Source organism: Phyllostomus discolor, chromosome 3 (genome assembly GCF_004126475.2).
Source record: "Phyllostomus discolor isolate MPI-MPIP mPhyDis1 chromosome 3, mPhyDis1.pri.v3, whole genome shotgun sequence".
NCBI lineage: Eukaryota > Metazoa > Chordata > Mammalia > Chiroptera > Phyllostomidae > Phyllostomus > Phyllostomus discolor.
In genome coordinates, this window is record NC_040905.2 from 92,683,531 (window position 1) to 92,710,702 (window position 27,172).

The window sequence follows — 27,172 nt, forward strand, 5'->3', positions numbered from 1 at the left end:
AGATATCGACCTGAGGTGCTCTGGGAACCTAAGGAGCTCCCACAACCCCAGTCCCTCAGAAACACCTTCCCAACCTGGGTGTGTACAGGTGGGCGGGGTGGGCAGTAAGGGGTCACAACCTCCCACCTCATTCATTGACTGTTAGCTGTCCCCAGCAGGCTGGGCCATATCCCAGGGGGCTCACGGTTACTACAGGGTACCCTGCCTTGGTGGTTCCACCTGTGCTATGGGAAGGACAGTCCTCCCTCTGCCCACGGATTAGGTGCAGCCCACGGAAGCAGCAGGAGGAATAATCTGGTATCACCCTGACAGTGGTGGGGTGAGAAGTGCATGTCCCTGGGGTGTCGCTGTACACCACCCTTGGCTCTGCAGGCACAGGAAGGAGAACGGGTCTCTCTGGGGCCTGCGGGCCGGTGGGGCAGACAGCACCAAAGAGCTGCTGACTCCCTGGACAGAGAAGAACTCAGAGCAAGCCCTTCAGGAGGGAGCTCAGAGGGCAGGGGGAGGGGGGAGGGGAGACTGGGGTGTTAAAGGGTCCTGTGGGAAGCAGTTTCTAAGCAGTCCCGGAGATGCTGAGGGGTTACCCTAGAGAGCAGGGCCTCCTGGATGATGGGGTAAGGACACCTCTGGGAGGGGAGCTCAGGGGCACTGGGAATGTATAGAGGTTGGAACCAGACAATCGCAAATGTAGCACTTAACAGCTCTATGCCCTTGGACGTGTCACTCCTCTCTGAGCTTTTGTTTCCCGCTCTGGGAAAGGGAGAGCCCAGAAGAGATGATGAGGTCAAGTGTGCATTGTGACCCACAAGCAGCACATGCGCGAAAAGTGTGTTGTTAATTTTTACAGGATTACTGGCGGATTCACTGAAAGGAAAACTGCGGCTTAGAGAGAACTCAAAGTCACACATAACTATGAAAAAGCAGAAGCAGCACTTGAAGTGTCACTGAGTGCAAGGCCGCGGCTCCCCACGCTTGGAAGCATTAGAAAGGGTCTTCCCACGCGGGACAAGAAGAGACAACTCAGTATGCAGAAGGGGGAATCTCCCGGCTGACCGTCCTGTCGCGAGGAAAGATTGGGCAACGAGGGAAGAGGAATAACGAGTGTGAGCGAGCAGACGATGTGGTACTTAAAACGCGCCCCACAGGACCGCACCCCTGGGGTGCCCGGGGGTGGCTGCCGGTTGCGGCGCCTTTAAAGCCCGGGCGGGGGCGGGCCCTGCACGCGGAGGACCCGCCCCTGGGCTTGTCCACCCGGCGCCCCACCCCGAGGCTTGTAGCCGCGGCCTCCCGAGGAGGCGCCGGCTCTAGCTCCGCGGCTGCTGGAGTGGCAGCGGCGGTGGCGGCTCAGCGCCTCTTCTCTCTCGGGCGGCTTTCCTGCGCGCTACTCAAGAGCGGCCAGCTGCGCCCAGACACACGCGGGTGGCTCGGCGATGGCCCGCGCCCCGCGACGTGGCGGGCCGGCACGGGGGCGCCGGACGGCGCGGCCCGAGTGAGCCGGGGCCGACCTCCCGCCTTCGGCCGGGGCAGCCCGGGATGGCCGTGCCGCCGCTCCGCCGGGCGCTGCTGCTGTGGCAGCTGCTGGCGGCGGGCGGGGCGGCGCTGGAGATCGGCCGCTTCGACCCGGAGCGCGGGCGCGGGCCACCGCCGTGCCAGGCGGTGGAGATCCCCATGTGCCGCGGCATCGGCTACAACCTGACTCGTATGCCCAACCTGCTGGGCCACACGTCGCAAGGCGAGGCAGCCGCCGAGCTGACCGAGTTTGCGCCGCTCGTGCAGTACGGGTGCCACAGCCACCTGCGCTTCTTCCTTTGCTCACTCTACGCGCCCATGTGCACCGACCAGGTCTCGACGCCCATACCCGCTTGCCGGCCCATGTGCGAGCAGGCGCGGCTGCGCTGCGCGCCCATCATGGAGCAGTTCAACTTTGGCTGGCCGGACTCACTGGACTGTGCCAGGCTGCCCACGCGCAACGACCCCCACGCGCTTTGCATGGAGGCACCCGAGAACGCCACGGCCGGCCCCGCCGAACCCCACAAGGGCCTGGGCATGCTGCCTGTGGCGCCGCGGCCCGCGCGGCCCCCCGGAGACGCAGCCCCGGGCCTGGGAGGCGGCGGCACCTGTGAGAACCCGGAGAAGTTCCAGTACGTAGAGAAGAGCCGCTCCTGCGCGCCGCGCTGCGGGCCGGGTGTCGAGGTGTTCTGGTCGCGGCGTGACAAAGACTTCGCGCTCGTCTGGATGGCCGTGTGGTCAGCGCTGTGTTTCTTCTCCACGGCCTTCACCGTACTCACCTTCCTGCTGGAGCCTCACCGTTTCCAGTACCCGGAGCGACCCATCATTTTCCTCTCCATGTGCTACAATGTCTACTCGCTGGCCTTCCTCATCCGTGCAGTGGCCGGGGCCCAGAGCGTAGCCTGTGACCAGGAGGCGGGTGCGCTTTACGTGATCCAGGAGGGTTTAGAGAACACGGGCTGCACCCTCGTCTTTTTGCTGCTCTACTACTTCGGCATGGCCAGCTCCCTGTGGTGGGTTGTGCTGACACTCACCTGGTTCCTGGCGGCCGGCAAGAAATGGGGCCATGAGGCCATTGAGGCCCACGGCAGCTACTTCCACATGGCAGCCTGGGGCCTGCCAGCCCTCAAGACCATCATTATCCTGACTCTGCGCAAGGTGGCGGGGGATGAGCTGACTGGGCTCTGCTACGTGGCCAGCATGGACGCGGCTGCGCTCACAGGCTTCGTGCTGGTGCCGCTCTCCTGTTACTTGGTGCTCGGCACCAGCTTCCTCCTGACTGGCTTCGTGGCCCTCTTCCACATCCGCAAGATCATGAAGACAGGCGGAACCAACACAGAGAAGCTGGAGAAGCTCATGGTGAAGATCGGGGTTTTCTCCATCCTCTACACAGTGCCAGCCACATGCGTCATTGTGTGCTACGTCTATGAACGCCTCAACATGGACTTCTGGCGCCTTCGGGCTACAGAGCAGCCGTGTTCCCCAGCCAGCATGCCTGGCGGCCGGAGGGACTGCTCGCTGCAAGGGGGCTCAGTGCCCACTGTGGCTGTCTTTATGCTCAAAATCTTCATGTCGCTGGTGGTGGGAATCACCAGCGGTGTCTGGGTATGGAGCTCCAAGACTTTCCAGACCTGGCAGAGCCTATGCCACCGTAAGATGGCAGCTGGCCGGGCTCGCGCAAAGGCCTGCCGGGCCCCAGGGGGCTATGGCCGTGGCACTCACTGCCACTATAAGGCCCCCACCGTGGTCTTGCACATGACTAAGACGGACCCCTCTTTGGAGAACCCCACACACCTCTAGGTACACAGGCCTGCGCAGGGCGGCTGTTGCCCTCTCCTACACACCCCCTCCGGAGGAGACAGCTGACTAGCAGCTGCCCAGCTGTCAAGGTCAGGCAAGTGAGTGCAAGGGGGCCAAGGACTAGGGAGGGGAAGACTCTCCTTCAGCCCTCGAATGTGAGGTCCTGGTGAGGCTCACTCCCCTATGGCCTAGTACAGGGGGTGGGCCTGGCTGAGTCTCCATGGCCTCCTGGGGGAGCATGTGGAAAGGGGGCAGAAGGGGGCATGGTCCAGGCGGAGTTTATTTAATGATGTAATTTATTGTTGAGTTTCTCTGGAAGCTGTGACTGGAATAAACCCCCTTGTGGCACCCTGAGTCCTCTCTGGCCTGGGAAGGGGGAAGGTAGGAGGGTGGGTGCTCTGCAGGAGTCTCCCTGGTGAACAGAGCTGGGGTGGGTGTAGGGTTCATGCCCCTGCCCCTGACTCCCCACCAATCAGGAGAATGTGCCCATGGAACAGCTGTGTTTTGCTGGAGTCCCAGATTTTGTGGGTGTTTCCCTTTTGCCTGTCTTTGCTCCTTTTGGCAACCCGCTTGCCTGCCTCTGAGGCCTGGGATGCCTGCCTGGATGTGCAGGGAACCCCCTGGGATGCCACTCCCACCTCTGGCCCTGAAGAGTCTAGCCCGTTCAGGGCTGTGGGTAAGTCTTTCTTTTCTCAGACTCTGCTTTCCTCGTTTGTGTAGAAAATGAGGGCATCAGCCTCTCAAAGGTTCTTTCAGAGGTTCAGGACCTGCTCCTACTGCCTCTTGTAGCCCAGCCTGCTGTCTCCTCCCTGGGGCCTGAGGCTAGACTCTGACCATCGTCAGTGCACCCGCCTCACTCACTGGGACCCCAGTCAGTGCATCCCACCCCACCCGTCTCTCTCAGTGGAGTAGAGATGTGCCTGGACTGGTATCTGGGCATCTTGGTAGCAGACATAGGCTTAGAGATGGGATCCCCTGAGTACAGTGGGTATTGGGTCCCCAGCTCCTAAGGGGCTGTGGAAAGATTTGAGGTGCTGGGAACAGCAATGAGAAATGTGACAGGGGAGTATGTATGGATCCCTGGGGCATCTTGCAAATTCCTGTGCTGAAGGGTAGGAAAATGTCCATGTGTTTCTGTGTGCCAGGTCCCAGGGACCCCCATCAGCTTGGGGTCAGAATCCAGGGCCCTATCTTGGCCTCAGTTTCAGCCACTGTGACTCCAGCAAAGTGAAGGTCCAACCACACATCTTAAAGGACAAGAAACAAAACAAAAACAGTCGTGTCAGTGTCTCAGAGACAGCTAGCTCCATCAGTTGAGAGGGGTTTGGGGCTGTCTCTCATCATAAGACACAGTACTGGCTGTTGCAATCCTGGTGCCTTTGCTTCTGCATGTCCTACATGTGGACCCCTCCCTGTGCAATCTCCCCCTTCTAACGGAGTACACAGCAGGTCCCCGTGCCTTCTTTGACCAACGCAGCCAAGTGACCAGAACACCTTGTAACTCTCCCTATGAGGTAGGTGTCCTTGAGTGAAACAAGATGAGCTTATTAACGGTAACAGGGGCCCCAAGGTCAGAGTGGGAGGGGCAGTGGCTGCACCCAGCTGAGCTGATAGGCCAGGTCTGCGGGAAGTGGAGCTGAAGCGCTAGGGGCCTGTATAGGACAGGGCCAGCTAGAGCAAAAGGAGAGGATTCAGGAAGTGAGAAGAGAAAGGCAAGTGTGTCCTGGCGGAGGGATAGCATTATTGTGTCACCAGTTCATCCTATTCCTTGCCCATCGTTGGACGAGGGAGGGGTGGTCCTTGGCTATGCCCCACTCAGCAGAAACCAGACTGGCTTCCAGAGCTAGGAGGGGGCGGGGGTTGTGGGGGAAGTGCAATGGGGTCTGGTCTGCTTTAAGGCTGAGATGGTTTACTTGGGAGGGAGCGTGGACCTTGCCAGCCAAGGCTTCTCAGCACTGGAAGCCACTATGGAAATGTCCCAAACCCTAGAGAAAAAGGAAGAAGGAAACATTTATTGAAGGCCTTTTACCAAAGTCCTCAATTTGGTCCTCCTCTCCCCACTTCACAGACAGTGGCAAGTGGAGGACTTGGCGGGTTCCAGGGCAGAGAGCCAGAGCTTGTGTGACTTCCGCCACCACCGCCACCTCCCGGGGGGGGGGGCCGGGGGCCAACTACAGACCTTGTAACCTGGGGTGGTTTTGTCTAGAGAAGCCCCTCCCAAAGCAGAATTTCCCCCCACCCCTAGGAAAGTAATTCTAGAGCTCCCCCAAATGCCTCAGAAACCAACACCTGCTAGCCTACACATTATATGCCTCCGGCCCCTGCCCTCACTGGTCCTGGTGGCTCAGCAGGTGGGCCTCAGGGCCGCACAGCTCGTGGGTATGCACATGTCCACAGTCAGAATTCATACATGGGAGGGCCTGAGTTAAGCGAACTTCTCAGTCGGTATTAGTTCCCTGGAAACAATTCAAAGTTCGCAGGAGTCTTGACTGAGGTCAGGTTGAGGTGAGGCCCAAGGGGTGTCAGTAGCTGCTCAGTCCCACCCTGCAAGAAAAAGCTCCAGGATTCTGGGGCAATCCTGCCTGGGTGTAGAAAGGCCTGAAGGCCCTGGGCAGGGGTAGTAATGGAAGCAGTAACAAGAGCAACCTTCTCTTTCTACCTTGAGTTTTCTCACCCCTGCTAAGGAGACCCTGGTTCCCTGGCAAGTTGTAGACAACTCACTGCCCAAGTGGTGGCTTTGGAATCCAGACACCACCTCACCGCCACCCCTGCACTGCGTCTCCTAAGGAAAAAGAGCAGGATGAGGGAGAGGTCTTTGCTGGTTCCCAGAAGTAATGATTCACATCTGTCTTCAAAAGTTCTCATCTCCGTTTACAGTAGTCAACCAAAATCAGGTGGCTCTCCTGTGGCCACACCACTGGAGGAGCAGGGAGGAGTGGGGCTGAGAAGCTGGACAGGACCAGGATACAGACCCTGGGTGAAGTCACACAGCCCCACAGGCACTGTCCTAGTGTGGCCTAAGAAATCTACCCAAGGAACAGGACTGCAAACATGTGAGCTGGGAGTCCAGTTGGGTGTAGAAAATGCTCAGAGGTAGCATCCTCCTTTTATCCAGAAACTTAGGGCCGATCAAATCCAATTTGACCTTGGGGCAAACTACTTCCTCCCCTTCGAGACTGAAAATCCCCAAGTGCTCAGTGCAGGCCTGGCTCCAAGCCCACCTTCAGCAGGGCCACACAGCGCGTCAGCGGCAGAAGCTGCACCCTGGGTTTGTGTCTCCTCAAACTTCTTCCCATTTTACCGTATGCTGCCCCTGGTTCCACTGGTCAGACACTGGCAGTTTCCCTTCTCAGTAAAACAGGGTGTCACGCTGTGGCTCTACATTTTTGAATTCCACAGACAAGCTGCAACCCAGCAGTTTCCTACTTGAAATCGACCACTCAAGACTTTAGAAAAAGGCCCAGCATAAAAAATAAATGACGGTCTAAAGAAAACAAGATTGGCTATATTGTAGAATTGTTAAAGCTATATATATATGACAATTCACTATACTTTTACTCTTTTTGTGCAGTTTGAAATTTTCCTTGAAAGTGTTTTAAAATGTCAGGAATTTCCCCAAAATTAACTGAAGGAGTACATAAATTTCCACAGTGAAGTCTTAAAAAAATACTTCCCCTAACTCTTAGAAATTTCAAATGAAACTTTGGGGGGTTTCAGAGACAAGGCTAGGAGAAACCTGAAGGTCATGTGCTGGTACCCGGGGCATCAGAAATGTCCCTTGAGGCGAGGAAGCCTCCAAGACCCAGAAGCTGGGTCTAGCCTGTGGCTGAAGAGTCAGGGGTCCTCTCGATGCTGAGGAAAAACTGGTTCCAAGAGTCCACAGGAAAACAATGCTCAGGACATATATTACCCACTACCACCTGCAGAAAGAAAGATTCACCAGAATCGTTTCTTCTTTATAAACACAAGTACATAATGTTTATTTGAAATTCCAATTTATTACAAGTTCACCCCTCAATGGGGCCCTTCCTCCTTAAAGACAATTAAAAAACAATTCAGGTGTCACTAAAGTGGGAACACAGGATTCTCACTGTTAACAAGAACAGACTGGCTCTAGGGTAAGAGGCAGGAAAAGGTGTCAGTGGCTGGGATTATGAAATTGTCATGTCAGTGCTAATTCCAAGCCTGTGGGAGAGGGGATGGTAAACCTATCCACCAGCCACTGGAGCAAATCCCCAAAGTCCTTGAACGAGGAGGACGGGAGAGACAGGGACCACACCTTAAAAGTTTAATACTAAGAGACTTTATTCTCAAGTCCTAGAAGTTGCAATCCCCTTGGTGAAATTCTTTTCCCTTAATTTAAATAGGTACAGAAGAACCTAAGTTCTCAAAATTTCCAAATTCAAAGTTGATAAAAAAGAAAATTAAACCCTGTTTTGCATTTTTATCAAAATCTTTCATAAAAGGGAAAGAAGACTACAAAGTTTTGCCTAAATGTAACTACTAGCGCTAGAGTCATTGGGGGGAGGGGCTAACTTCTCTTCCCATCCCTCCTCCCACTGACACCACTGAAAGATCCAGGTTCACAGGGAGTTGAGTCTGAGGCCAGAAGAAGCACGGGAAGAGGGCGGTGCAGATGGAAATGGAGGAGGGGGAAACAGCCATAGGGGTGGGCAGGCAGGGGGGTGCTCCGCCCCACCAGGTCACATTGATTGCTATGATGGACCTCCAACCCACTTCTCTAAAGGAGAGAACATGGGCTGAGGGAGGAGATGGGGGAAAGGAAAGCAAACACATTATCATATAAATTGTACTGTACATGTGCCAAAGCAAGATGACAGAAATATTTTACAAGATGTTCTTTATACAATATCACTGCTGAAACAAGCAACTTTTAATAACTAGAAAAGTCGATTTTAAAAAAATTAAACATTTCAATTCTTCCTGCTTTTCTTCTGCTCCCCTAAGAGCTTGTCTGGTATGTGGGTGGGCTGGGCTCCAACACCCCTCTAGCCAGATCCATCAAAGTAAAGATTATATGCATGATTATAAGCAGGACTCCAGTCTCTAAGTGAAGTGCCTTAGTTTTGTATGTTTGTTTGTCTGTTTGAGAGGGTGAGGTGGCGTGGGATTGGAAAGAGAGTTGTCACAAAGAAGGGGAAGGGGAAGGGTACTCAGGAATGGCTCCGGGAAATGTCCCTTTACTCTGCCAAGATCAACTCAAAAGAGCACAATTGTTTCATGATGCTGGTGAATACAGAATTCTGTATGGCACTCACTGATATCGTCACCTGAGAGGGAGAGGGAGGAAGAGACAGAGCATGGGCTTAAAGAAACGAGGCTGTATATAAATATAGACTTTAAAAAATCAACACCACCTCCCTAACTGGCCTGATTATACTTGCTCCTCCTGTGAAATACAGTAATCCCGCCCCTGGAGATCAGAGGACTTGGCACTACTGTGGTGGCCAAAGTGGAAGGAACCTTAGGAAAAGAAGAAACTGGGTTCGAACCCTTGGGCTCTTCCTGGAAACTCTCAGGAAGGGGGAGAGAGAGCTTAAGGCCATCTACCACCCACATTTCTAGGCAGAGACCACCAACACAGTATTCCACTCTCCAAAGAGCTCTGCTTGATTAAGGCCCTATGGAGAGTTTTAGAAAAACCACGAACTTGGGGTGACAGGCATTTCTGGACTCCCTGTGATGTCCTCCTCCCTTCCATGTTCTTCTCCATCTTCCTCTCTCGCCTCCCTTCCACTCTTCCCTTGTTCTCCCCTTTATTCCCCCAACATCAGCTCCCTCTCCCTTACCAGGGCCCCGCCTTTCTATTTCTTCTGTCTTCGTCCCCTCGACTGTCCAACGGTCTCTGGCTCACTGTCCCCTTCGTCTTCAGCAAACCGATCAGGAAACTTCTTGCGTTTCCTACGGACATATGGGTGGCCAGGAAGGTGTTTGTGCAACAGAGCCACCAGACACTGTTCTGTCTTCACCATACAGTTTAGCACATGGCTGCCTCGGCAGTTGTACAGCTCAGCATTAGTAAACACTTGCTTCATGTCGGTAAGAAACTCCTGCACAGAGCGGTAGCTCCCACAGGAACATTTGTTCTGCATTGTCTGGAAGTCCATGGGGTGGGTGATCACATCATAGTAGTCCTCGGCCTCATCTCTGGTCACAGGCTCCCTGTGAAGAAGAACCAAATGGAGTTATCAGCACAGTCTTGAATACAACAAACTCTGCTGTTAAACCATTAGCCACAGAAGGCCCACTTCTGCTGAGATCAGCCAACTGGTGGGCACAGAGAAGGCGTGTTCACCTTGTACCAAGAGCTGTCTCTACCAGTTTGGAACGCTAATCCCCTGCCACTGAGACATCTTGAAAAGATGGGATCACGTTAGTTCCTCGGGGTTCAAACAAGCACCCCCTCAGCTGCTAGGTGGGTCCAACTCCCCTGGGCTTGGAAGCACAAAGCTCACCTGAAGGGCCAGCTGAAACGGTACTTCACAATCTTGCTGAGGATCTCTTCGCACTTCTGCAACTCCAGGCTTTGCCTCCGAGAGGTCCGCTTGGTCTGAAGCACCTGGTGCCAAAGGAAGAAGACATGTTATGTTATTATGGGTCCAAGAGGGGAAGAGTGGATGAAGCAGAAAATGTATTGTCTGCTTTAAACAGAGAGAAAGAAAGAAAGAGTTCAACAATTTTCTTAGAGCAGACACAGTCAAAATGATCTGACATTCAAGTCAGAAAGCCCTCTTGGCCAGGGAATGGGCATCTTGCCTGGCAGACAGTGATCAAAGAAGCAGAGGGCAGACAGCAGTTGCCATATTATAGAGTCCTGACAGAGGGCAGCCAGAGAAGGCCACTGTCAACAGGGCACTAGCCCAGTGAGAGCAGATGGACCTAGGACTGTGGTTGGGTATAAGCAAGCAACTGCAGAAAGCCAGAGGGGTTGTGGGAACCACTGGCAGACAATTTTGTGGGGGTAGGTAGTCTCAGGGGAGAAAAGAAGAGGTACAATGCTTTTCCTATGCTCTCCTGCTGCAGGCATGTGGGAGCTAAGTGACTAAGGAGAAAAGAGGTGGGGCCTACCTCCCAGATAGCCAATAACATGCTGTGACTTGAAGCAGAAGGAGCTTCAGAGTTGAAGGGGTTAGGGCTGAGCAAGTAGGAGAATCTTCGGTGCCCTCTGAGCTCCTGTAATAGCTTGCTTTATGCCCCCAGTCCACCCCAACCCCAATTTGACCTGTTGAAACAAAGTTTTCAAAGGCCTCTTTTTGTTCTTTAAAGCTCAAGTGAAATCTAAAACAAAACCACTAAATTCACATTGGCTGAGGAGCAGAGGGGAGGGTAATGTTCCTCCCATAACAACTGCCAGCAAAGGACCAGTGAGTAAGTGAGGCTCCAACATTGCTGACATTCCCACAATGGAGACCCAGCCCCTTTGAGCCACTGGAGACACATGGATACTATTTTAAAATCCTTAACAAGTCGCAGGCTGCCTGTTAAACTAAAGGAGACAATGTTTGCAGGCTATAGCAGGGGAATGCCGGACATAGCTGTTCCTGGAGGGCCTGCTGCCTCTGTCTACTACAGGCCCACCCATCAGCCTCCAAAGTTAGGGAGGAAGGAGGAGAGGGGGAGGCTCCCACCTGTTGCCAAATGAATTCCTAATGCTGGAATGGGGGATAAGAACATTAGAAACAAACATTAGAGGCAGAATGATAAATAATTCTTACCAGCTCATCAACCTCAGCGTCATCCACAGGTGGTGCCTTTGGACGAGACCTCCTGGTAGAAGGATGCGGCTTCTTGGCTGGTCGTCGGCCCGGCCTTACCACAGGGGGGATCACACCCTGCCTGCCTCGGAGAGTCTTTCGAGGTCTCACTGAAATAAAAAATACAGACTGAGAGGAGAACAACTGAGGATAAAGGGAGCATGTTATAGAATGGGCAGATAATCTGGACAACCAAAGCAATGGCTTCCTTGGGTTACAGGGCTCTGTTTGCTAATATATCTCTTGCCCTACCTAACAGGACCTCTTAAAGGTGGCAGTAGATGAAGAATGGACACCTTTCATAAACCACCAAACACCTTTTAAGAGCTTCTTCAGAAGGTCAGTTCCTCCAGTTCTTCTATCCCCTGGCCCCACCCTATTCAGTTACTCCTGGGATCAAGGCCCTTGAAGGAGTCAGTTGTAAACTGACTCACCGAGAGGACATTGGCTACAGGTCTGCCTGGAATTCCTACAGCCCACATCCAGGCTGAAAGAGTGTAATGTATTTTACATTTGAGATGAAATCTGACTATAGAAGAGATCCTGTTTTATAATTCCCAGTGTATCCTAAATTCACCATCACAATCTTCTCGGAGAAAGGCTGATACTTATGTGAAGTACTTATGCCAAGTCTTCCTCACTGAATACAATGTAGGAATAGCCCTAGTCCTGCTTTCTTGCATTTCAGAAAACCACAGATAGTCGGCTAGGCCACTTCCATGAAGACGCTGCCCAGGATCCCCAGAGAGAAAAAATACAAAAGCACCCAAGACTAACTGTGTCACAGGTTTTACGACAGGTGCTCAAGTCACAGAAACCAGCATTCCTCAGTATCTCCTTGGGGAGCAATGCTCCATGAGGATTAGCTCAAGGTTTCTCCATTACACAAATTTCCCTGGAAAGCAAGGAGGTGACATCTGGACAAAGATGGGCATACAGACGCAGTGATAACAAGAATAAACAGTGTTTTATACTCTACTTCTAGACTATGATATAGCCCTTCGTCAGCTATTTCAGGATCTCAAGCTCAAGACTAGGCTAGGAATAGAGAGTAAGAAGCTGATGTCAAGGATAAAACTTGGGGTGCTAGGGGCAGTCACCAACCCAAGGATTTGCACTGAACTAGGGAATCACATCTTTGGTAGCCTAAAAGGTAGAGTAGACAAAAAAATCTGAAGTACCAAATACCCGCTATATCCTTTTGGCAGACAAAGGCCAGGTTTCCTTGAAACCTGGAAAGAAAACAATTCTTTGGAAAGAGAACAACAACTCAGAAGTGGAAAACAATCTCTAGTTTGAAAATAAACAAAAGTAATACACTGCTCTATTCAGAATGTGTTCCCAGAATAACGTGCATCTGAATCACAATTCTCGGCAGGTAGATGCTTGTCTTTTTGTAATGCAAGTTTAATGGACTGTATGTCTCCTCACTCTATATATCCGGAATATCATGCCTAGCGAATAAACAAAAGAAACCCAATAGGAATGGGTGAAATTGAGGTGTCCCGACTTAAAAACCTGCAGGACTGGAGAGATGGGAGCAGGCGTGCATGTCCAAAGCCCTCACGTTTGGCAGCACCACTGTAGAAAGGGACTGGTCATGCCCAACATCTGCCCTCTCCTCATATAAAGCCCAATCATGCAGAGGACTATGAGCTTGGGAATCAGACCATCTTTTCAAGAGCTCATCAAAATTTTGATCTGTGGTCTTTAATCTAACTTACAAAGAAGGGTATGTATTAGAAAGAGGGAGGCCATTCAAAGGGTAAACTGCATAACTTTAGGTTTAACCATGACAATAACAAGGCATAAACATGAGAGAGTAAGAGTCAATGAGGTGAGCATAAAAGATGTCTCCCCACCCCGCCTCCTGACACCTAGTGTGAAACATATCTAAACCTTCCTAACAACTTTACGCCTATAGCCATGAAAAACCAGTCTTCTCTCTCCAAGCTAGCAAAGCTATGGTCCTACATACTACACAAGAGAGAAAAAGACTATAACCAGAGAAAAATAACTTCTCTGAAAGCATAACTACACCAGAGGGCAAAAGAACCATTAGGGGGTGGCAATGGGCCTAGACCATTTTTACCCACTGTCCCCAGGCCCTGAGAGGTTCGGAACCAGAAGACTTGTCATAAACATACTTGGGGGACCTTGAATTCCATTAAATCTTGGATCAAGCAAATCTGCCATAAATTGATGTTCTTGAGATCAAGCTACCCAATCTCCTAATAGGAAGGCAGCTAAATGGCACCTTGAAAACCCTTTTACAACCATGGCAGTGGCCCTGACTATTGTGGATCAGTGGGTTGAGTGCTGGCCTATGAACCAAAAGGTGGCTGGTTTGATTCCCAGTCAAGCCTGGGTGTGGGCCAGGCCCCTGGTTGGGGGCGTGTGAGAAGTAACTGATCAATGTTTCTCTGACACACTGATGTTTCTCTCTCTTTCTCCTTCCTTTCCCCTCTCTAAAAAAAATAAAAGTTAAAAAAAAAAGGCATAAAGGAAAATCTACATGTTCTGGGAATTTTTACAAACACATACACACAATACATAAAATAAAGCCATGGCAGTGAAGTCACCCCAGCAGCCGCAATACGAGAGACAAGGAAGAAGGCACCATGGTGACAATGACTATCCACTGCCAGCCGACCCAGTCTTTCCAAGTCAGCCTGAAAGACCATGAAGTTAACTATGAAGGCAAACTAAATACTTACATCTCAAACCAGCCACCTCATAATCTTCTTCCTCTTCCTCCTCCTCCTCCTCCTCTTCTTCTTCTTCACTCTCATCATCTTCACTGTCCTCAGAGGCAGACTCTTCAGTATAATTCCTGTGAGGTGGGAAGAGCAAGTAGGGAACGTGGCTCTAGGCCAAACTGTGCCTGGGGGCATCAAGTCCCATGGGGATCCCAGCAACTTTTTTCTCTTCACACACTACAAAGATCTGACAATGAGGGGAGGGAAACTGAATCTAGGCCAGGGCACAGGAAAGAGAATAAAAACCTAAACTTCAGCTGCACGGCTCTCCCACCAGGCCCCAAATACTTTGGACTAGATACCAATGGCAGCAGAAATCAAGAGCAAAATGCAACCCCTATCCCTCTCCACACAAAACAATACAAAACTCTATTCCTTTTATCTCGCAAAGGCAGCCAGATAATGTAACATTTAAGGTCTTAAAATGTGTCCCCAACTCTGGGGTAGACTGAAAGAATAAAAGCCCAGACAGGTGTTACTCCACCTTGATGGCCCCCTTCCAGGAGCTGAAACAGCTTGCAGATGACCATACATCAAAGCAATGGTAATCCCAGCTCAGAACAGCTGGTCCAAAGCCCCACCATTTCAGAATAGCATGCCTCATCTCTCTAAGTGTAGCTGGAATGGAGTGAGAAATAACCGAGTAATACTGTTAGGTGGGGTCAGGATCAAACAGCTCTGCCCTTTCAAAGAGAGACCAAGCCAGGATGCCTATAAGCTGCCCTTTTACAACCTCAAATTTCAATGTGGAAAACAACAGTATTAACTTGGCAACTATGAGGCACCTCCTTTTTACAAAGCCCTGCGTTTGGTCTTACTGGGATTAGACTGAATAACAAAGCATGACCTCTACTCACAGGGCACTAACAATCTCAGGAAGACAGGTATAAAACGAATCATAAAGGCAAAATGCAGCAAAATACTGTTTAAGAGACTGAACACCCAACTGGAACTCACAGAAGAACAATTCATTCTAAGGATGCAAGGACAATTCAAAAGAGCGTAACATTTTTGGTATTTTACCCAGTCCCTCAAAATGAGGAACTTCTGGGAAGAGAGAATATTCCCCGCTGGGAGGAAAGCACAAGAGTGAAGAATGCGCACTGAATAGTCTGTCACAAACACACAAATATGGGAAGAAGGGCTCATAAAAACATGCCAGTATTGTACATTAAGAGCCTTTTGTAAACCACTCTGGTATCAACCACAAAAGCTGGAAAGCTAAGAGGGTAAAGATACGAGGTAAGGAGTTGAGAAGCCACTGAAGGAGACAAGGTGAGAGATGTAGGAGGACCGATGACAATAGGGACTTTGGAGAATGAAAAGCAGATTGATTCCTAGGATATCTGGACACTGACTGGTAATAGCTGGCAAATAAACGACTATGGAAGGGAAGGGAGAGGAAGATGTCCAAGTGACACCCAAATTCTAATCATTATAAGGAAGGAAAGTAACAGGTCTGGGTAAGGAAGATAAGGAGTTTCAGGATTTGGTGGTTGCAAACTGGAAGCAGGGGGCAGAGGTATGGTCAAGAAGACAGAGAACAAAACAGTGGAAACTATAAATGTCAGCATTAAGCTACAATTAAATCAGAGCTCCTATTTTAATACCTTAAATGGTCACATGCTCTATTCTCAATAGATGAACTTAAAGTTCCTTAGAATCATTTGGTTTGAGGAACTGAAGCATAATTATAATAGCTATTTATTCATTTATTTGTTTTTAGAAGAATTCTCACCTGCCACGGGAGTTGCGCCTGGCAGTAGCAGGCTGGCAAGCTGGGCACTGCCACTCACCATCTGGTACTTCATAGAGGGCCGGCCTCAGACAAAACAGGTGGAAGGCTTTATTACACTCATCACACAAGATCAGTTTGTCATCCTCACCTGCAAAGAGATAAACTTGTAAAACACTGTCAGGAACATGGCAACAGTCAACGAGTTATAAGAAAGAGCCGCTCACCCTCAATTAACAGCATGGAAGAACAAACATTCTAGTATAGTACTACCCCGTATTTTTTTAAAAATTAGTCTGTAGGTAATTTAGGGCTTAGTGCCTTATATCCCCAAATCTACCAAGGGCTAGGACAGGACAGTCAACATTTACTAACAGGCAGCAAAAACCAAGCGACAGCAGGAAATTTTGCTGTTCCTTTCCCACTAAGAAAGGACTTCCCATGAAGTATTACATTTTATGCCCTTCCTTCTTCTGCACCCCCTCACCCCTTAAACACTTCCCAACTCACACCTGGTACGTTTCTCTTCAACACTCGAATTTCCCTGCATTTGAAAATACACTGAACCAACTTGACATGGTCATTTCCCCTCCCCAACTTTTACTCTAAATCAGTTTTTACAGCAACCAAATGACTTTACATTGGTCTTTTCACACTTGGAAATTAAATTCTTGCCAAAATCACAAAACAATTTTAGCCACTGAAAAGTTAATCACCAGGGTAGGCTTTTAGCCATGAAGTTCCTTTTACACATATGGACTCTCTAAAAGCTCTCAGCATTAGACAGTTCCCAAATGCCTGTCTACAGAACTCAGTGCTGAAACACCCAAACCTGAATATTCTTCACAATGTACAAGTACTGCCCTCTGGTGGTAGCACCCGTCTTACTTCACAGATAATAAAAAGGGATTAAAATGTTTAGGTTAACTAATTTTATTTCCTGCATAACTAACATTTAAAGATTGGAAACATCAACTGCTCTTACTTTTTATCCTCAAAACTGAGGGACAAAGGGCCTGCTCTGACTTGAGGACAGGTGACTTTAGTATAGTATTTTGTAGATCTCCAGAAGGTAAAATCTATCCCACCACGTTAAAAACCTGTGTATGTACAATTCTTTAGGGGAGAAAAGATCTGGGGAACGGAAGTCCTAGATCCTAATACACATTCAGATGAGCAATATTAACCTAAATATACCTTTCTTTCGACAAACTTTGCATCTGGCATTTTCTGCTGACATATCCCACTTGATACAGGCATCCAGCATCCCAAGCAGAACATGCATTCTGGAAAAGGTCTGAGCTTCACGGATTGCTGTCTTCCATTTTTCTAGAGCAGATGCAACCTAAACAGAAACCAAATCAGGCCAGCATTACCACAGTGACCTCAAAGACATGGATTTTTCACATAATACTGACAGAGTACATATTGAAAGAAGACTAGGAATAGGTAACGATACAAGAGAATTGAGTACATTTACCTCATAGAGTTCCTCCTATCTAACTCATTTATCTTATAGAAGAAATCAAAGCTCTAAGGGGGTGAAAAACTTGTGCCAAAGGTCACACAAGGAATTAAAGGAGGGAAATAACTAAAGACACATCTCTTCTAGTGAAAACTATTTCAAGATTCAGTATCATTCAAAGGCAAGAACCCCTGTATTGTGCAAATGCTGATATGCAACAGTCACACAGCTAATAAAACTGTGCTTAACAAGATTATTAGTTTCTGCATTAATATGTGCCACAATCAAAATATTAAATAAATATTTTTAAAAATCCTACTGGGTTGGCCAAAAAGTTCATTTAGTTTTTTCCATAAAGTGAAAGATACATTGTTCATTTTTCACCAATAACTTTATTAATTTGGATACTTTGAGTATGTCAGCTATCTTCCACGACATCACACTGATTGTTCTCCGTGTCTCAAGTTGACTGCTATCAACTTCAACTGGTCTACCCGACTGTGGAGAATCATCCAGTGAGAGATCTCCAGCACAAAACTTTGCAAACCACCTTTGACATGTTCAATCAGTCACAGCACCCTCTCCATATACTGCACAAATTGTTTTTTTGCATTTCAATTGCATTTTTTACCCTTCTGAAAATAATGAAGCTTAATATGCTGAAAATGTTGCTTATTTTTTCCATCTTCAATATTATAATGGCTGCACAAAAATCAATCAATTTTGATGTTATTTGTAAATGCATACTGATGACAGCTGTCACAAATACAATCTAACAAAATTGTTTTGAGTGAAGTTAAAGACAACTAAACATTACTAGAGTCATCTTACAGGGGAAAAAAACGAACGAACTTTTTGACCAACCCGACATGAAGTACTCTATACACTTAATAAGTATGAAGTACTGACACAAAATATTCCTTGTAAATTTATCATCAAGTTAAATGAAAATTTCAAAGTCCCAGGAGTTAGCCTGATTTCATTCTGGGTAGGTAACCTCAGCATAACCTGCACTGCTTCCTCCCATGATCATAAAATGCAAATTAATTTAGATTCAGCGAAGCAAAACCTAGTTGGGGTGGCGAAAAATATAATCTGGAGTTCTGATGATAAACACAACCCTCTCTCCTATAAAATATACACTCTAAGGAGGAAGAGAAATGCCATTTTACAATTAATTCATTTACTTGTATTACCACTTCTTGCCTAAATGATTAGGTGCGCATCTACATAAACAAAGGATACCTTGGGGGTATTATACTCAGAAAACACACCTGAGATGGACAAGGTAAAGCTAAGACAGTTCACCAGAAGCTGAGAGACTAGGTAGGTTACCTTAGTATCATCAGCCTTGTGGAAGTCATACTGCTTGACTCAGTCATGACTAAACTAAAGTAGGTTAGCAATCCCTGCTACTTTTACAACTCCAGCTAGCGCTAGCTAACTGATACCACCACTGCTGGATTTCACTGCCCTGCCCTAGGCAAAGAGGTCTATTTTAAGTAATATAGTCTTCCTCCTATAGGAAAGGCCAGTTATTCTGGAAGGCCACAGGCTTTAAAATAGAGCTGCTGAGGGACAAAGATAGTCCAGCCACTTCTGAGGCTGTCGTGTGAGGGAGAGAAACTAATGCTGTCCTTTCTTTCCTACGGAAATAGAGAACCATAGAGAGCCTTGCAGGTATACATTTATGAACAGCAAGGATAATTTAAACACATCAGAAAAATCTATTTAAGAGGCTGCTAAAGTTCTAGTGGACATTGACTCATTCCTTACTCCAACCTCTGCCTACAGATATTTCAGTATCTGCCTTCGAAACATAGGACAATTTCCTTCCTTCCCTCTTCAGAGCTGCTCACTAAAACATGAGATCCATTATGACAACTGCTGGTTTTCTCCCCTGCCATACAGTACCACAGACTCTCTTACTATAACAACAACCCGAATTCTTCAAATGGAATATAAATTTAAGATTTTTAGATTCAGTCCTTGAAGAGCATTATTGAGAGCAAGGATGAAATGGCTACAATGGGCTTTGCTGTCCTCTAGTGGATACTCAAATGCAAAGATGTATTTAAGAAAAAGTCTTATCAGAATACAGTACTGCTTTTTACTTCCTGAAGTTATTGCCTATAAATCTGAGTACCCAATAACTGGGCTCATTAAAATAAAAAACTTGAAGAGATCTTGGAAATACGCTTATTTAACCTCATTTAAAAACACTTATGGAAATAAAATTTACCTTAACAAGTTCACCTTGTAAAGTGTACAGTCAATGGTTTTTCATATTTAAAGGATCGTACACTATCAAAAATCTTAACTTCAGAATGTTTTTATCACCCTAAAAACAAACACTATCCATTAGCAGTTATTCCCCATTCCCTACACTAACCCCCCACCACACTTCCCCAGCCCTGGGCAACCATATAACATGCGGCCTTCTGTGACTGGCTTTTTAAAAAATAGAACATGTTTTATAGGTTCATCTACATCACCACATGTAACAGTATTACATTCCACTTTTATTACTGAATAATATCCATTGTATAGATATACTACATTTTGTTTACCCATTAATCAGTTAATGAAAATGTGAATGTTTTCCATTTTTTGGCTATTCTGAATAATGTTGGTATGAACTATGTACATCTGGGTTACATTCGTTTATTATTTCTCACAGAAAGAAAGCTTACTCAAAGGCTCACAGCAATTTAGGAGAAATTTATCCCAATCCAATGCTCTTGGCATTTTACATACTAATCATTAGTGTCCTATTATATACTGTCTAAATTATACATCGAGACCAGCCTTGAATTTTGAGGACAAAAACATGAGGCACTTCTGGTATTCTCCTACTACACAAAATCCTAAACAGTCCAGCACATTAAAGAAAAACAAAAACCCCTACCATAGTCAAGACAGTGTTTTTAAAAACACAGCAACAGCAGCAAGAAAAAGTTTTGGCATTAAACACTGGTGAAACCCAGTAAATACTCTGTGCAAGGCTAGACACACTATCCTGGTGAAAAATTCAAATTCTATGGCACATTTAAATAAAGTTGCTTCCACATTTAAATAAAGTTGGCCCCACTCTGGCCGGGTAGCTCAGTTGGTTGGAGCATCGTCCCATACACCAAAAAGTTGTAAGCTGGATTCCCAGTCAGGGCACACCTAGGTTGTGGGTTCAATATACTGGGTTGGGGTACATATGGCAGGCAATCCCCAAGAGATCAATGTTCCTCACACTGATGTATTGCTCTCTCCCTCTCCCCTCTCTCTGAAATCAACAAACATCCTCAGGTCAGGATTTTTAAAGAAATTTAAATGAAGTTGGTCCCCAGTTAGAAGTGAGTATAACAGAACCAAGGGGAAGCCGGCTTACATTCAAGTCCTTCTGCCTAATAGTAAAAAGGCAGTGTATCTTGGCAAAAATTTAATGAGGCTTCAGACCTTATTCTTCTACAAAAAATGTATAAAATGCAAAAACAGATAATCAGGCTGTCAGGACAAATGGATCCAAAGTAAACAGAAGGCCTAAAAGAACCCAGGATTTTGCCAAATTATACAATCTCTTTCTCATTTAATACAAGAAAATGAAATAACCATTAAATATTTGAAATCACTGGCTATTACAAAAAGATTTGAAAGATAATCTACTTTTATAAATCAGGAAACTAAAGCTCAGATTAGGGACTGATATTAGCTCACGCAACATCCTAGTGCCAAGTGAAAAAACAACCCTCGCCCATGCTGAATGGAAACCTTCAAAGCAAAGAACAGTGGAAAATTTCAGAGCTGTGGCAAAGTTGACCTTTGGTGGGGAACTGAAGGGCATAATGCCATTTTAACTGAGAACATTGTTGAACTGCTCAGTAGACAACCTAACTGATTTTCCATGAAACTCTCTCATGCTTTCTATTTGTGTACTACGTGTCTGGGCCCCAAGGTTAAACCTGCAAAGTGCTCCTATTTTCTTCCCTAATCAAGCTAAGAATCAAGTCTCATCACATGACAAGCTAAGAAGAGGTTACTTACTATAGGGCTGAGTAAAAAAAAACAAAACAAAATTCAGTGAGAAATCTACATCTCAATAAGAAAACATTACAGATAAAGACATGGCAAAGAAAGATCAAACCTATAAAGAGTCTCTTCTGTATAAAACTGACTTAAAAACAAAACCCATATAGTACACAGTAAGCTAAAAGTTATGCCTAATGAGAAGTGATTTAGCAAAGGAGACTATTAACTATCTAATGTCTTAGACTTCATCTGGAAGGTTACCTGTATGCCACATAATCATTAAAAAGAACATTAAGAAGGTGAGAACTAAATGCTAATACAATAATGGCATGTTTGTGAAGTCTCTGAGCCTGTGTCACGAATTAATAGTGATACCTTTATCTAACTGAGTCTTAAGGTCTCTGCTGTGCTTACCTCTTCCCCAAAATGATCTTCCTTGTACCACATTATCACCCTTGACCTCAGGAAGAAACTTAGGGGATACATGACAACTGTGTTCAAATATCTGAGGAGCTTGAGAGAGTAGACTTATTCTGTGTAAATGAGAGGGCAACTGTCAATGACAAGAAGGACATGTTCAACCTATGCACCCTTCCACGACCTGATTAACTCCAACTTCTTCCTCAAAACCCAGCTAACATGCTCTCTCCTCTGGAAAGTTCTTTTTAATTTGCTGCTAGGTATCCCTGGTGAGCGAGTACTGCTCTTTATCATCACTACTTGTTACACTACTATAACTGTCTCTCACACTTAAACTGAGTTCCTTGAGGACACAGGCTTCTAGCTTCAACTCATCATTATAATCTCCAGAGTAACCACAATGACTGGCACAAGTAAGCTTCTACCAGTTGTTTATGGAAAAAAAATAAAAGAAGGAAGAAAAGGAGAAATCAAAAATAGGGGAAAACATGCCACTGGATAACAGCTGGGACCTCTCCCATAATGTATTGTTTTCAAATTCTTAAATAATCTTAAATAGAAATCAAATACAGAAAAGATATAAAATAGAGCAGCTAATTATTCTAATAAAGAAAAACCAGGCAGGACAAAAAAGGTGAAGAAATTAAGCAAAAACAACAACATAACACTCATCAGACACAGACAACAGTATGGTGAGTACCAGAGGGAAAGGAGAGTAGGAGGAAGTAGAAGAGGTTATAGGGGGATAAATGGTGATGGAAGGAGACTTGACTTATAGCGGTGAACACACAATATAGAGATGATGTATTATAGAACTGGTCACCTGAAATCCATAGAATTTCATTAACCAATGTGACCCCAATAAATTCAATTTTAAAAATTTAAAATTAGCCCTGGCTGGTGTGGCTCAGTGGATTGAGCGCCAGGCCTGCGAACCATAGGGCTGCCAGTTCAATTCCTAGATAGGGCACATGCCAGGTCCCCAGTAGGGGGCGTGTGAGAGGCAACTACACATTGATGTTTCCCTCTCTTTCCCTCTCTCTAAAAATAAAATCTTAAAAAAATAATTAAAATGATTAAATGACTAAAAACATTGTTTTTTTACAAAGAAAGAGCCCTGGCTGGTGTGGCTCAATGGACTGAGTGTTGACCTGCAAACTGAAAGGTTGCCAGTTCGATTCCTGATCAGGACACATGCCTGGGTTGTGGGCCAGTTCCCTAGTTGGGAGTGCATGAGAGGCAACCACACATTGATGTTTCTGTCCTTCTCTTTATCCCTCCCTTCCCTTCTCTAAAAATGAAAAGAAAAGAAAAGAAAAAGACCAGAGACAACATAATGTTCATCAGTATGAAATTACGATGTCAGAAAAATGAACATCTACCTAAACTCAGAGGGAGAGAGGACAGATGCTCAGGACATGATGATAAGTGAAAAACTAACATTATGCTAGGGGTTCCATTCTGTGAAAGCCCACAAACCCGTATTTGTACGTATATAGAGAACACATCAAACTATTAAGAGTAATATTACTAGGGAGTGAAATTAGGATGGGAGTTGTTTTATATTTTACTTGCATCTCACATTTGATTTACTTACAATGAGCATACTAGTTTAAAAATTAAAATATAAGAGAATTGGATATCCACATGCAAAAACAGGAAGTTGGACTCTTTTTATTATCTACAAAAATTAACTCAAAATGGATCAAAGATCTAAACATAAAAGTTAAAACTATAAAATTTGTGGAAGAAAATGGGAAAAAGCTTTATGAAACTGAATTTGACAATGATTTCTTGGATATGACAGCAAAAGCAGAGGCAACAACAGAAAAAATAGATTAAGTTGAAAATTAAAATGTAAAACTTTTATACATCAGAAGACATTATCAACAGAAAAACCAGAATATTTGCAAATCGTGCCTGATAAAGAACTAATATCCAGAACATATAAAGAACCCATGCAACTCAGTTAACAAAAAAACTCCAAACAACCCAATTAAAAAGCAAACAAATGACTAGATGTATATTTGCCTAAAGAACATAAACAAATGGCCAATGAGCACATGAAAAAGATGTTCCACATTACCAACCATTAGGGAAATGCAAATCAAATCCACAAGATACCATTTCATACCTTAGGCTACTATCAAAGAAACAGAGCATAGCCAGGCTGGCAAAGATGTGGGAAATCTGAACTCTCATACATCACTGGCTGGAGTGTGAAATGGTGCAACCGCTATGGAAGACATTATGGCAATTCCTCAAGAAATTACATAGCATTCCTACATGATCTGGCAATTCTACTTTTAGGTCTATACCCGAAAGACCTAAAAGTAGGGACTGAAACAGATATTTGTACAATCATGTTCATAGCAGCATTATTCACAATAGCCAAATGTGGAAATGTCCCAAGTGTCCATCCACAAGACAAACAAGCAAAATGAGGTATTATATACGCACAATAACACATTATTCAGTGTTAAAAAAAGAAGACAATTCTGGCACACGCTACAATGTAGATGAACTTTGAAGAAATTAAGCTAAGCAAGCCAGTCACAAAAGAGTAAATATTCTATGATTCCACTTATATGAGGTACCCATAGCATCCAAATATACAGACAGAAGAAAATGGTGGTTGCCAGGAGTCAGGGGGGTGGGGTACAAAAATGGGTAGTTTAGTCTTTGTAATGAACTCAGTTTTAGTTGGGAAGATGAAAATGTTCTGGAGATGGATGACAGTGACACAGTTGCAGAACAATGTGAATATACTTAGTGACAGAACTGCACCACAAAAAAAAAAAATGGTTACAATGTCTAATTGTCTTTTATGTATTTTTTACCACAATTTTTAAAAACTTAAAAACCACTACTACCTTTTTGAAAAAAAAAAAAAAAAAAAAAAAGGAATCAGCTCTGAGAAAGGGGAAGGGAGGCATTCTGACCCATTAGCCAGCCCTAGAGGGAGGGCTGTACTCCACAGAACAGTTTGAAAACCACAAACTTCAGTGAAAGTGACAAAAATGGAACACTGGTTCATAGTACTTTTGTTAAATAGAGGCTAGGTATTAACAGCGGGGGTGGGGGGATGGGGGACAAAAGCAGGGCCCTCACCATTATAGTCTAACGAAGAACTTAATACAAGAGGCTGGAAGCAAAGGAAGACACGTCTCCCAGGCTAACTAAGCAGTCCTGAGTCTGGTCCGGTAATACTGCTCAGCATATCCAACAACACAAGCAAAACTGTGATAGTACAGGAGGTGGGGAGCCCTTGAAAGTCTGTGTATCATCTCCACTTGCTAGGAAAAGGAAAACCTTGAGACTGTATTCACCCCAAGGACTAGCTAGAAGTGGGGCAAGGAGGGGTCCACAGTGTTTAAAGAAAAAGCCCAGAAAACAACTTCGGTTAACTGCCTGTCTCCTATCACACATGCAAAATGAACAAATAAGAGTCTAGAGCAAGATAAGGAAGGATTCAGGCCCTGGATGCTGTGGCTCAGTGGACTGAGTGCCAGCTTGCTAACTAAAGGGTCGCTGGTGCAATTCCCAGTTAGGACACATGCCTGGGTTGCAGGGAAGATCCCCAATAGGAGACACACAAGAAGCAACCACATGTTCATGTTTCTCTCCCTCTCTTTCTCCTTCCTTTCCCCTCTCTCTAAAAATAAGTAAATAAAATCTTTAAAAAAAATTTTTTTAAATAAGGATTTGGGTTAACACCCCCACGAACACCTATGTTTGGGTAGTCATGTCTCCCTGGGGGAAAGCTGGCACCACCTTTGCTTGTCAATCAATATATAAACTTCTTCACCTCCCATCAACTACACAAGTCCTTATAACCAAGGACTTGCTCTCTTGCCACTCGGGACCCCTGATCACCTGGCCTCTGGACACAGGCCCTGTGGCTACCCTATCTCTGGTCACCCTTGCTTTTGCTCTCCCATTAGAACTTAGCACTAATAATATTGCCTGCATGCTAATAGGCTTGCTGATCTGTAGCTCTTTACTGTGTCAGCAAGAAGAACCAAGTTTCTCCTGTAACACTTGAGCTAAAAAGCACAGGGTTAGACTAATTTAAAACCAAATCACACTCTTCTACAGTCATAAAACTACATCTGCATTAACTAGATACCTTTGCTTCCTCTGCCATTTTTTTTTCTTCATCCACCTCTTCAGTCTTTGCTGAATCTTCACTTTGGAGTTTTCTTCTCTTTTGCTTGGGAGCCATGAAGCCTTGGAGAAATTTCTTTATGACACTGGCTTGAAGGGCAATCACACACTCACCAAAATCCTTCAGTTTCTCTAAAGAGACCACCTACAGGAATTAATTTAAAAATCAGATTGAGAGAAAGGTCAAGAGAAAAATGAAACTATCCTTGAATAAATTTAAATTAAACAATGGGTCAGTCATAACATTAATTTAATGGGCTTCCTCAGTTCAATGGGTAGCTTATGCATTTAAAAGTAGCTGACCAGTTCCTTTTCCTCAATGAAGGGATCCACAAAATGCTGAAACTTGGTCTACCTTAAGGAAGTTACACAAATCATTCTTTGGCTCAGTAAACTATGTGCAAAACTACAGTCTCAAGACAAAGAAAAACTGAGAAAAAAATTAAAATTTTCTGACCTACTGGCTTACAAACCATCAGTCAGATAATATGCTTTACATACTTGACCTCATCTAAGTCTTACATTTATTTTATGGATGAGGAAACAGAAGCTAAATCACTTTGACCCAAATCATGCTCTTAAATACCAAACACTACCTTCTCAGTCATGCAAGATATGTCAATTAAAAGACACTATTTTATAATCACAAAGAGAAATAAAGAACAATGAAAACCCAATGTTAGTTAAGGTATAGTTTGGCACAAAGTAGGCAATTGATAAATATTTGCTAAATAAATAAGAGTAAATGTAATATTTGAAAATGACAGTCATTTGGGTTGAATAACTCAAAAAAATCATTAAAAGACATAATAATGTGTAAATTCTTTTCCATAGGAAATATACCAAGAATTCATAACCAGACTAATTAAAAAGAAAAAAGCTGCATATATAATTTGCTAATTCTAATGGCAAAGAAAATAAAACACAAACTCTTAAGAGTGGAAGATTTAAAATCGTATCAACTCCATGGGTTATTTTTATACCCCAAAGTGATATAAAGAAATGCAAAGTGTTTATAAATTAGGAAAAATGAGGGAAAAGATGTAACTGCTCATAAAAATCACACAATTATACCTGAAAGTAACATAACATTGTATGTCAACTATAGTTGAAAAAAAATTTCAATGATACACATGCAATAATGCATATAAATAATTTGAAAAGACCCACAAATACTGTTTGGAGTTAATATGGACTTTATTATTTAAAATCAGTAAAAAGCATTTTACAATAGTAATTGATGGAGAGTATTCTCCAATCTCTCCAACTTTGACACCTAAACCTAACGTGGAATATTGGGTCTCTTGAACTGCTTTGCCTATACCACTTATGGGTCCTACTGACCAGTAAATGAGAAGACTATAAAGAAGCTTTGAAATGTACCCATTTAACAGTATGACTGTTGCCCCAATATAAGCATAATGCTTCTAAGCTAACCTGGTACAATGATTGAATGAATAACAGTAGAGTACACAGATATATTTCAGACCTTAAAAAACAGGTACCACATGTGAATGAACAT

The 27,172-nt window shown here is 45.2% G+C and overlaps 2 protein-coding genes across 2 annotated transcripts in view; one reads left to right on the forward strand and one right to left on the reverse strand.

Annotated features, from left to right (window-relative positions):
* Window positions 1–1,284: 1,284 nt before the first annotated feature.
* Window positions 1,285–3,657, forward strand: FZD9 (frizzled class receptor 9). Its single transcript, XM_028531455.2, has one exon. The coding sequence runs from the start codon at window positions 1,534–1,536 to the stop codon at window positions 3,307–3,309; it is 1,776 nt and encodes a 591-aa protein (XP_028387256.1). The 5' UTR covers window positions 1,285–1,533; the 3' UTR covers window positions 3,310–3,657.
* A 3,604-nt stretch (window positions 3,658–7,261) lies between these two features.
* BAZ1B (bromodomain adjacent to zinc finger domain 1B) overlaps window positions 7,262–27,172 on the reverse strand; it is a 77,806-nt gene continuing 57,895 nt past the window's right edge. The window contains exons 13-20 of the mRNA XM_028513880.2: window positions 25,613–25,795; window positions 16,776–16,923; window positions 15,582–15,729; window positions 13,802–13,917; window positions 11,046–11,194; window positions 9,786–9,889; window positions 9,120–9,492; window positions 7,262–8,600 (exon numbers count right to left, since the gene is read on the reverse strand). Coding sequence (XP_028369681.1) covers window positions 9,135–9,492; window positions 9,786–9,889; window positions 11,046–11,194; window positions 13,802–13,917; window positions 15,582–15,729; window positions 16,776–16,923; window positions 25,613–25,795 — 1,206 coding nt within the window. The 3' untranslated portion in view covers window positions 7,262–8,600; window positions 9,120–9,134. The remainder of the gene's footprint in view (window positions 8,601–9,119; window positions 9,493–9,785; window positions 9,890–11,045; window positions 11,195–13,801; window positions 13,918–15,581; window positions 15,730–16,775; window positions 16,924–25,612; window positions 25,796–27,172) is intronic.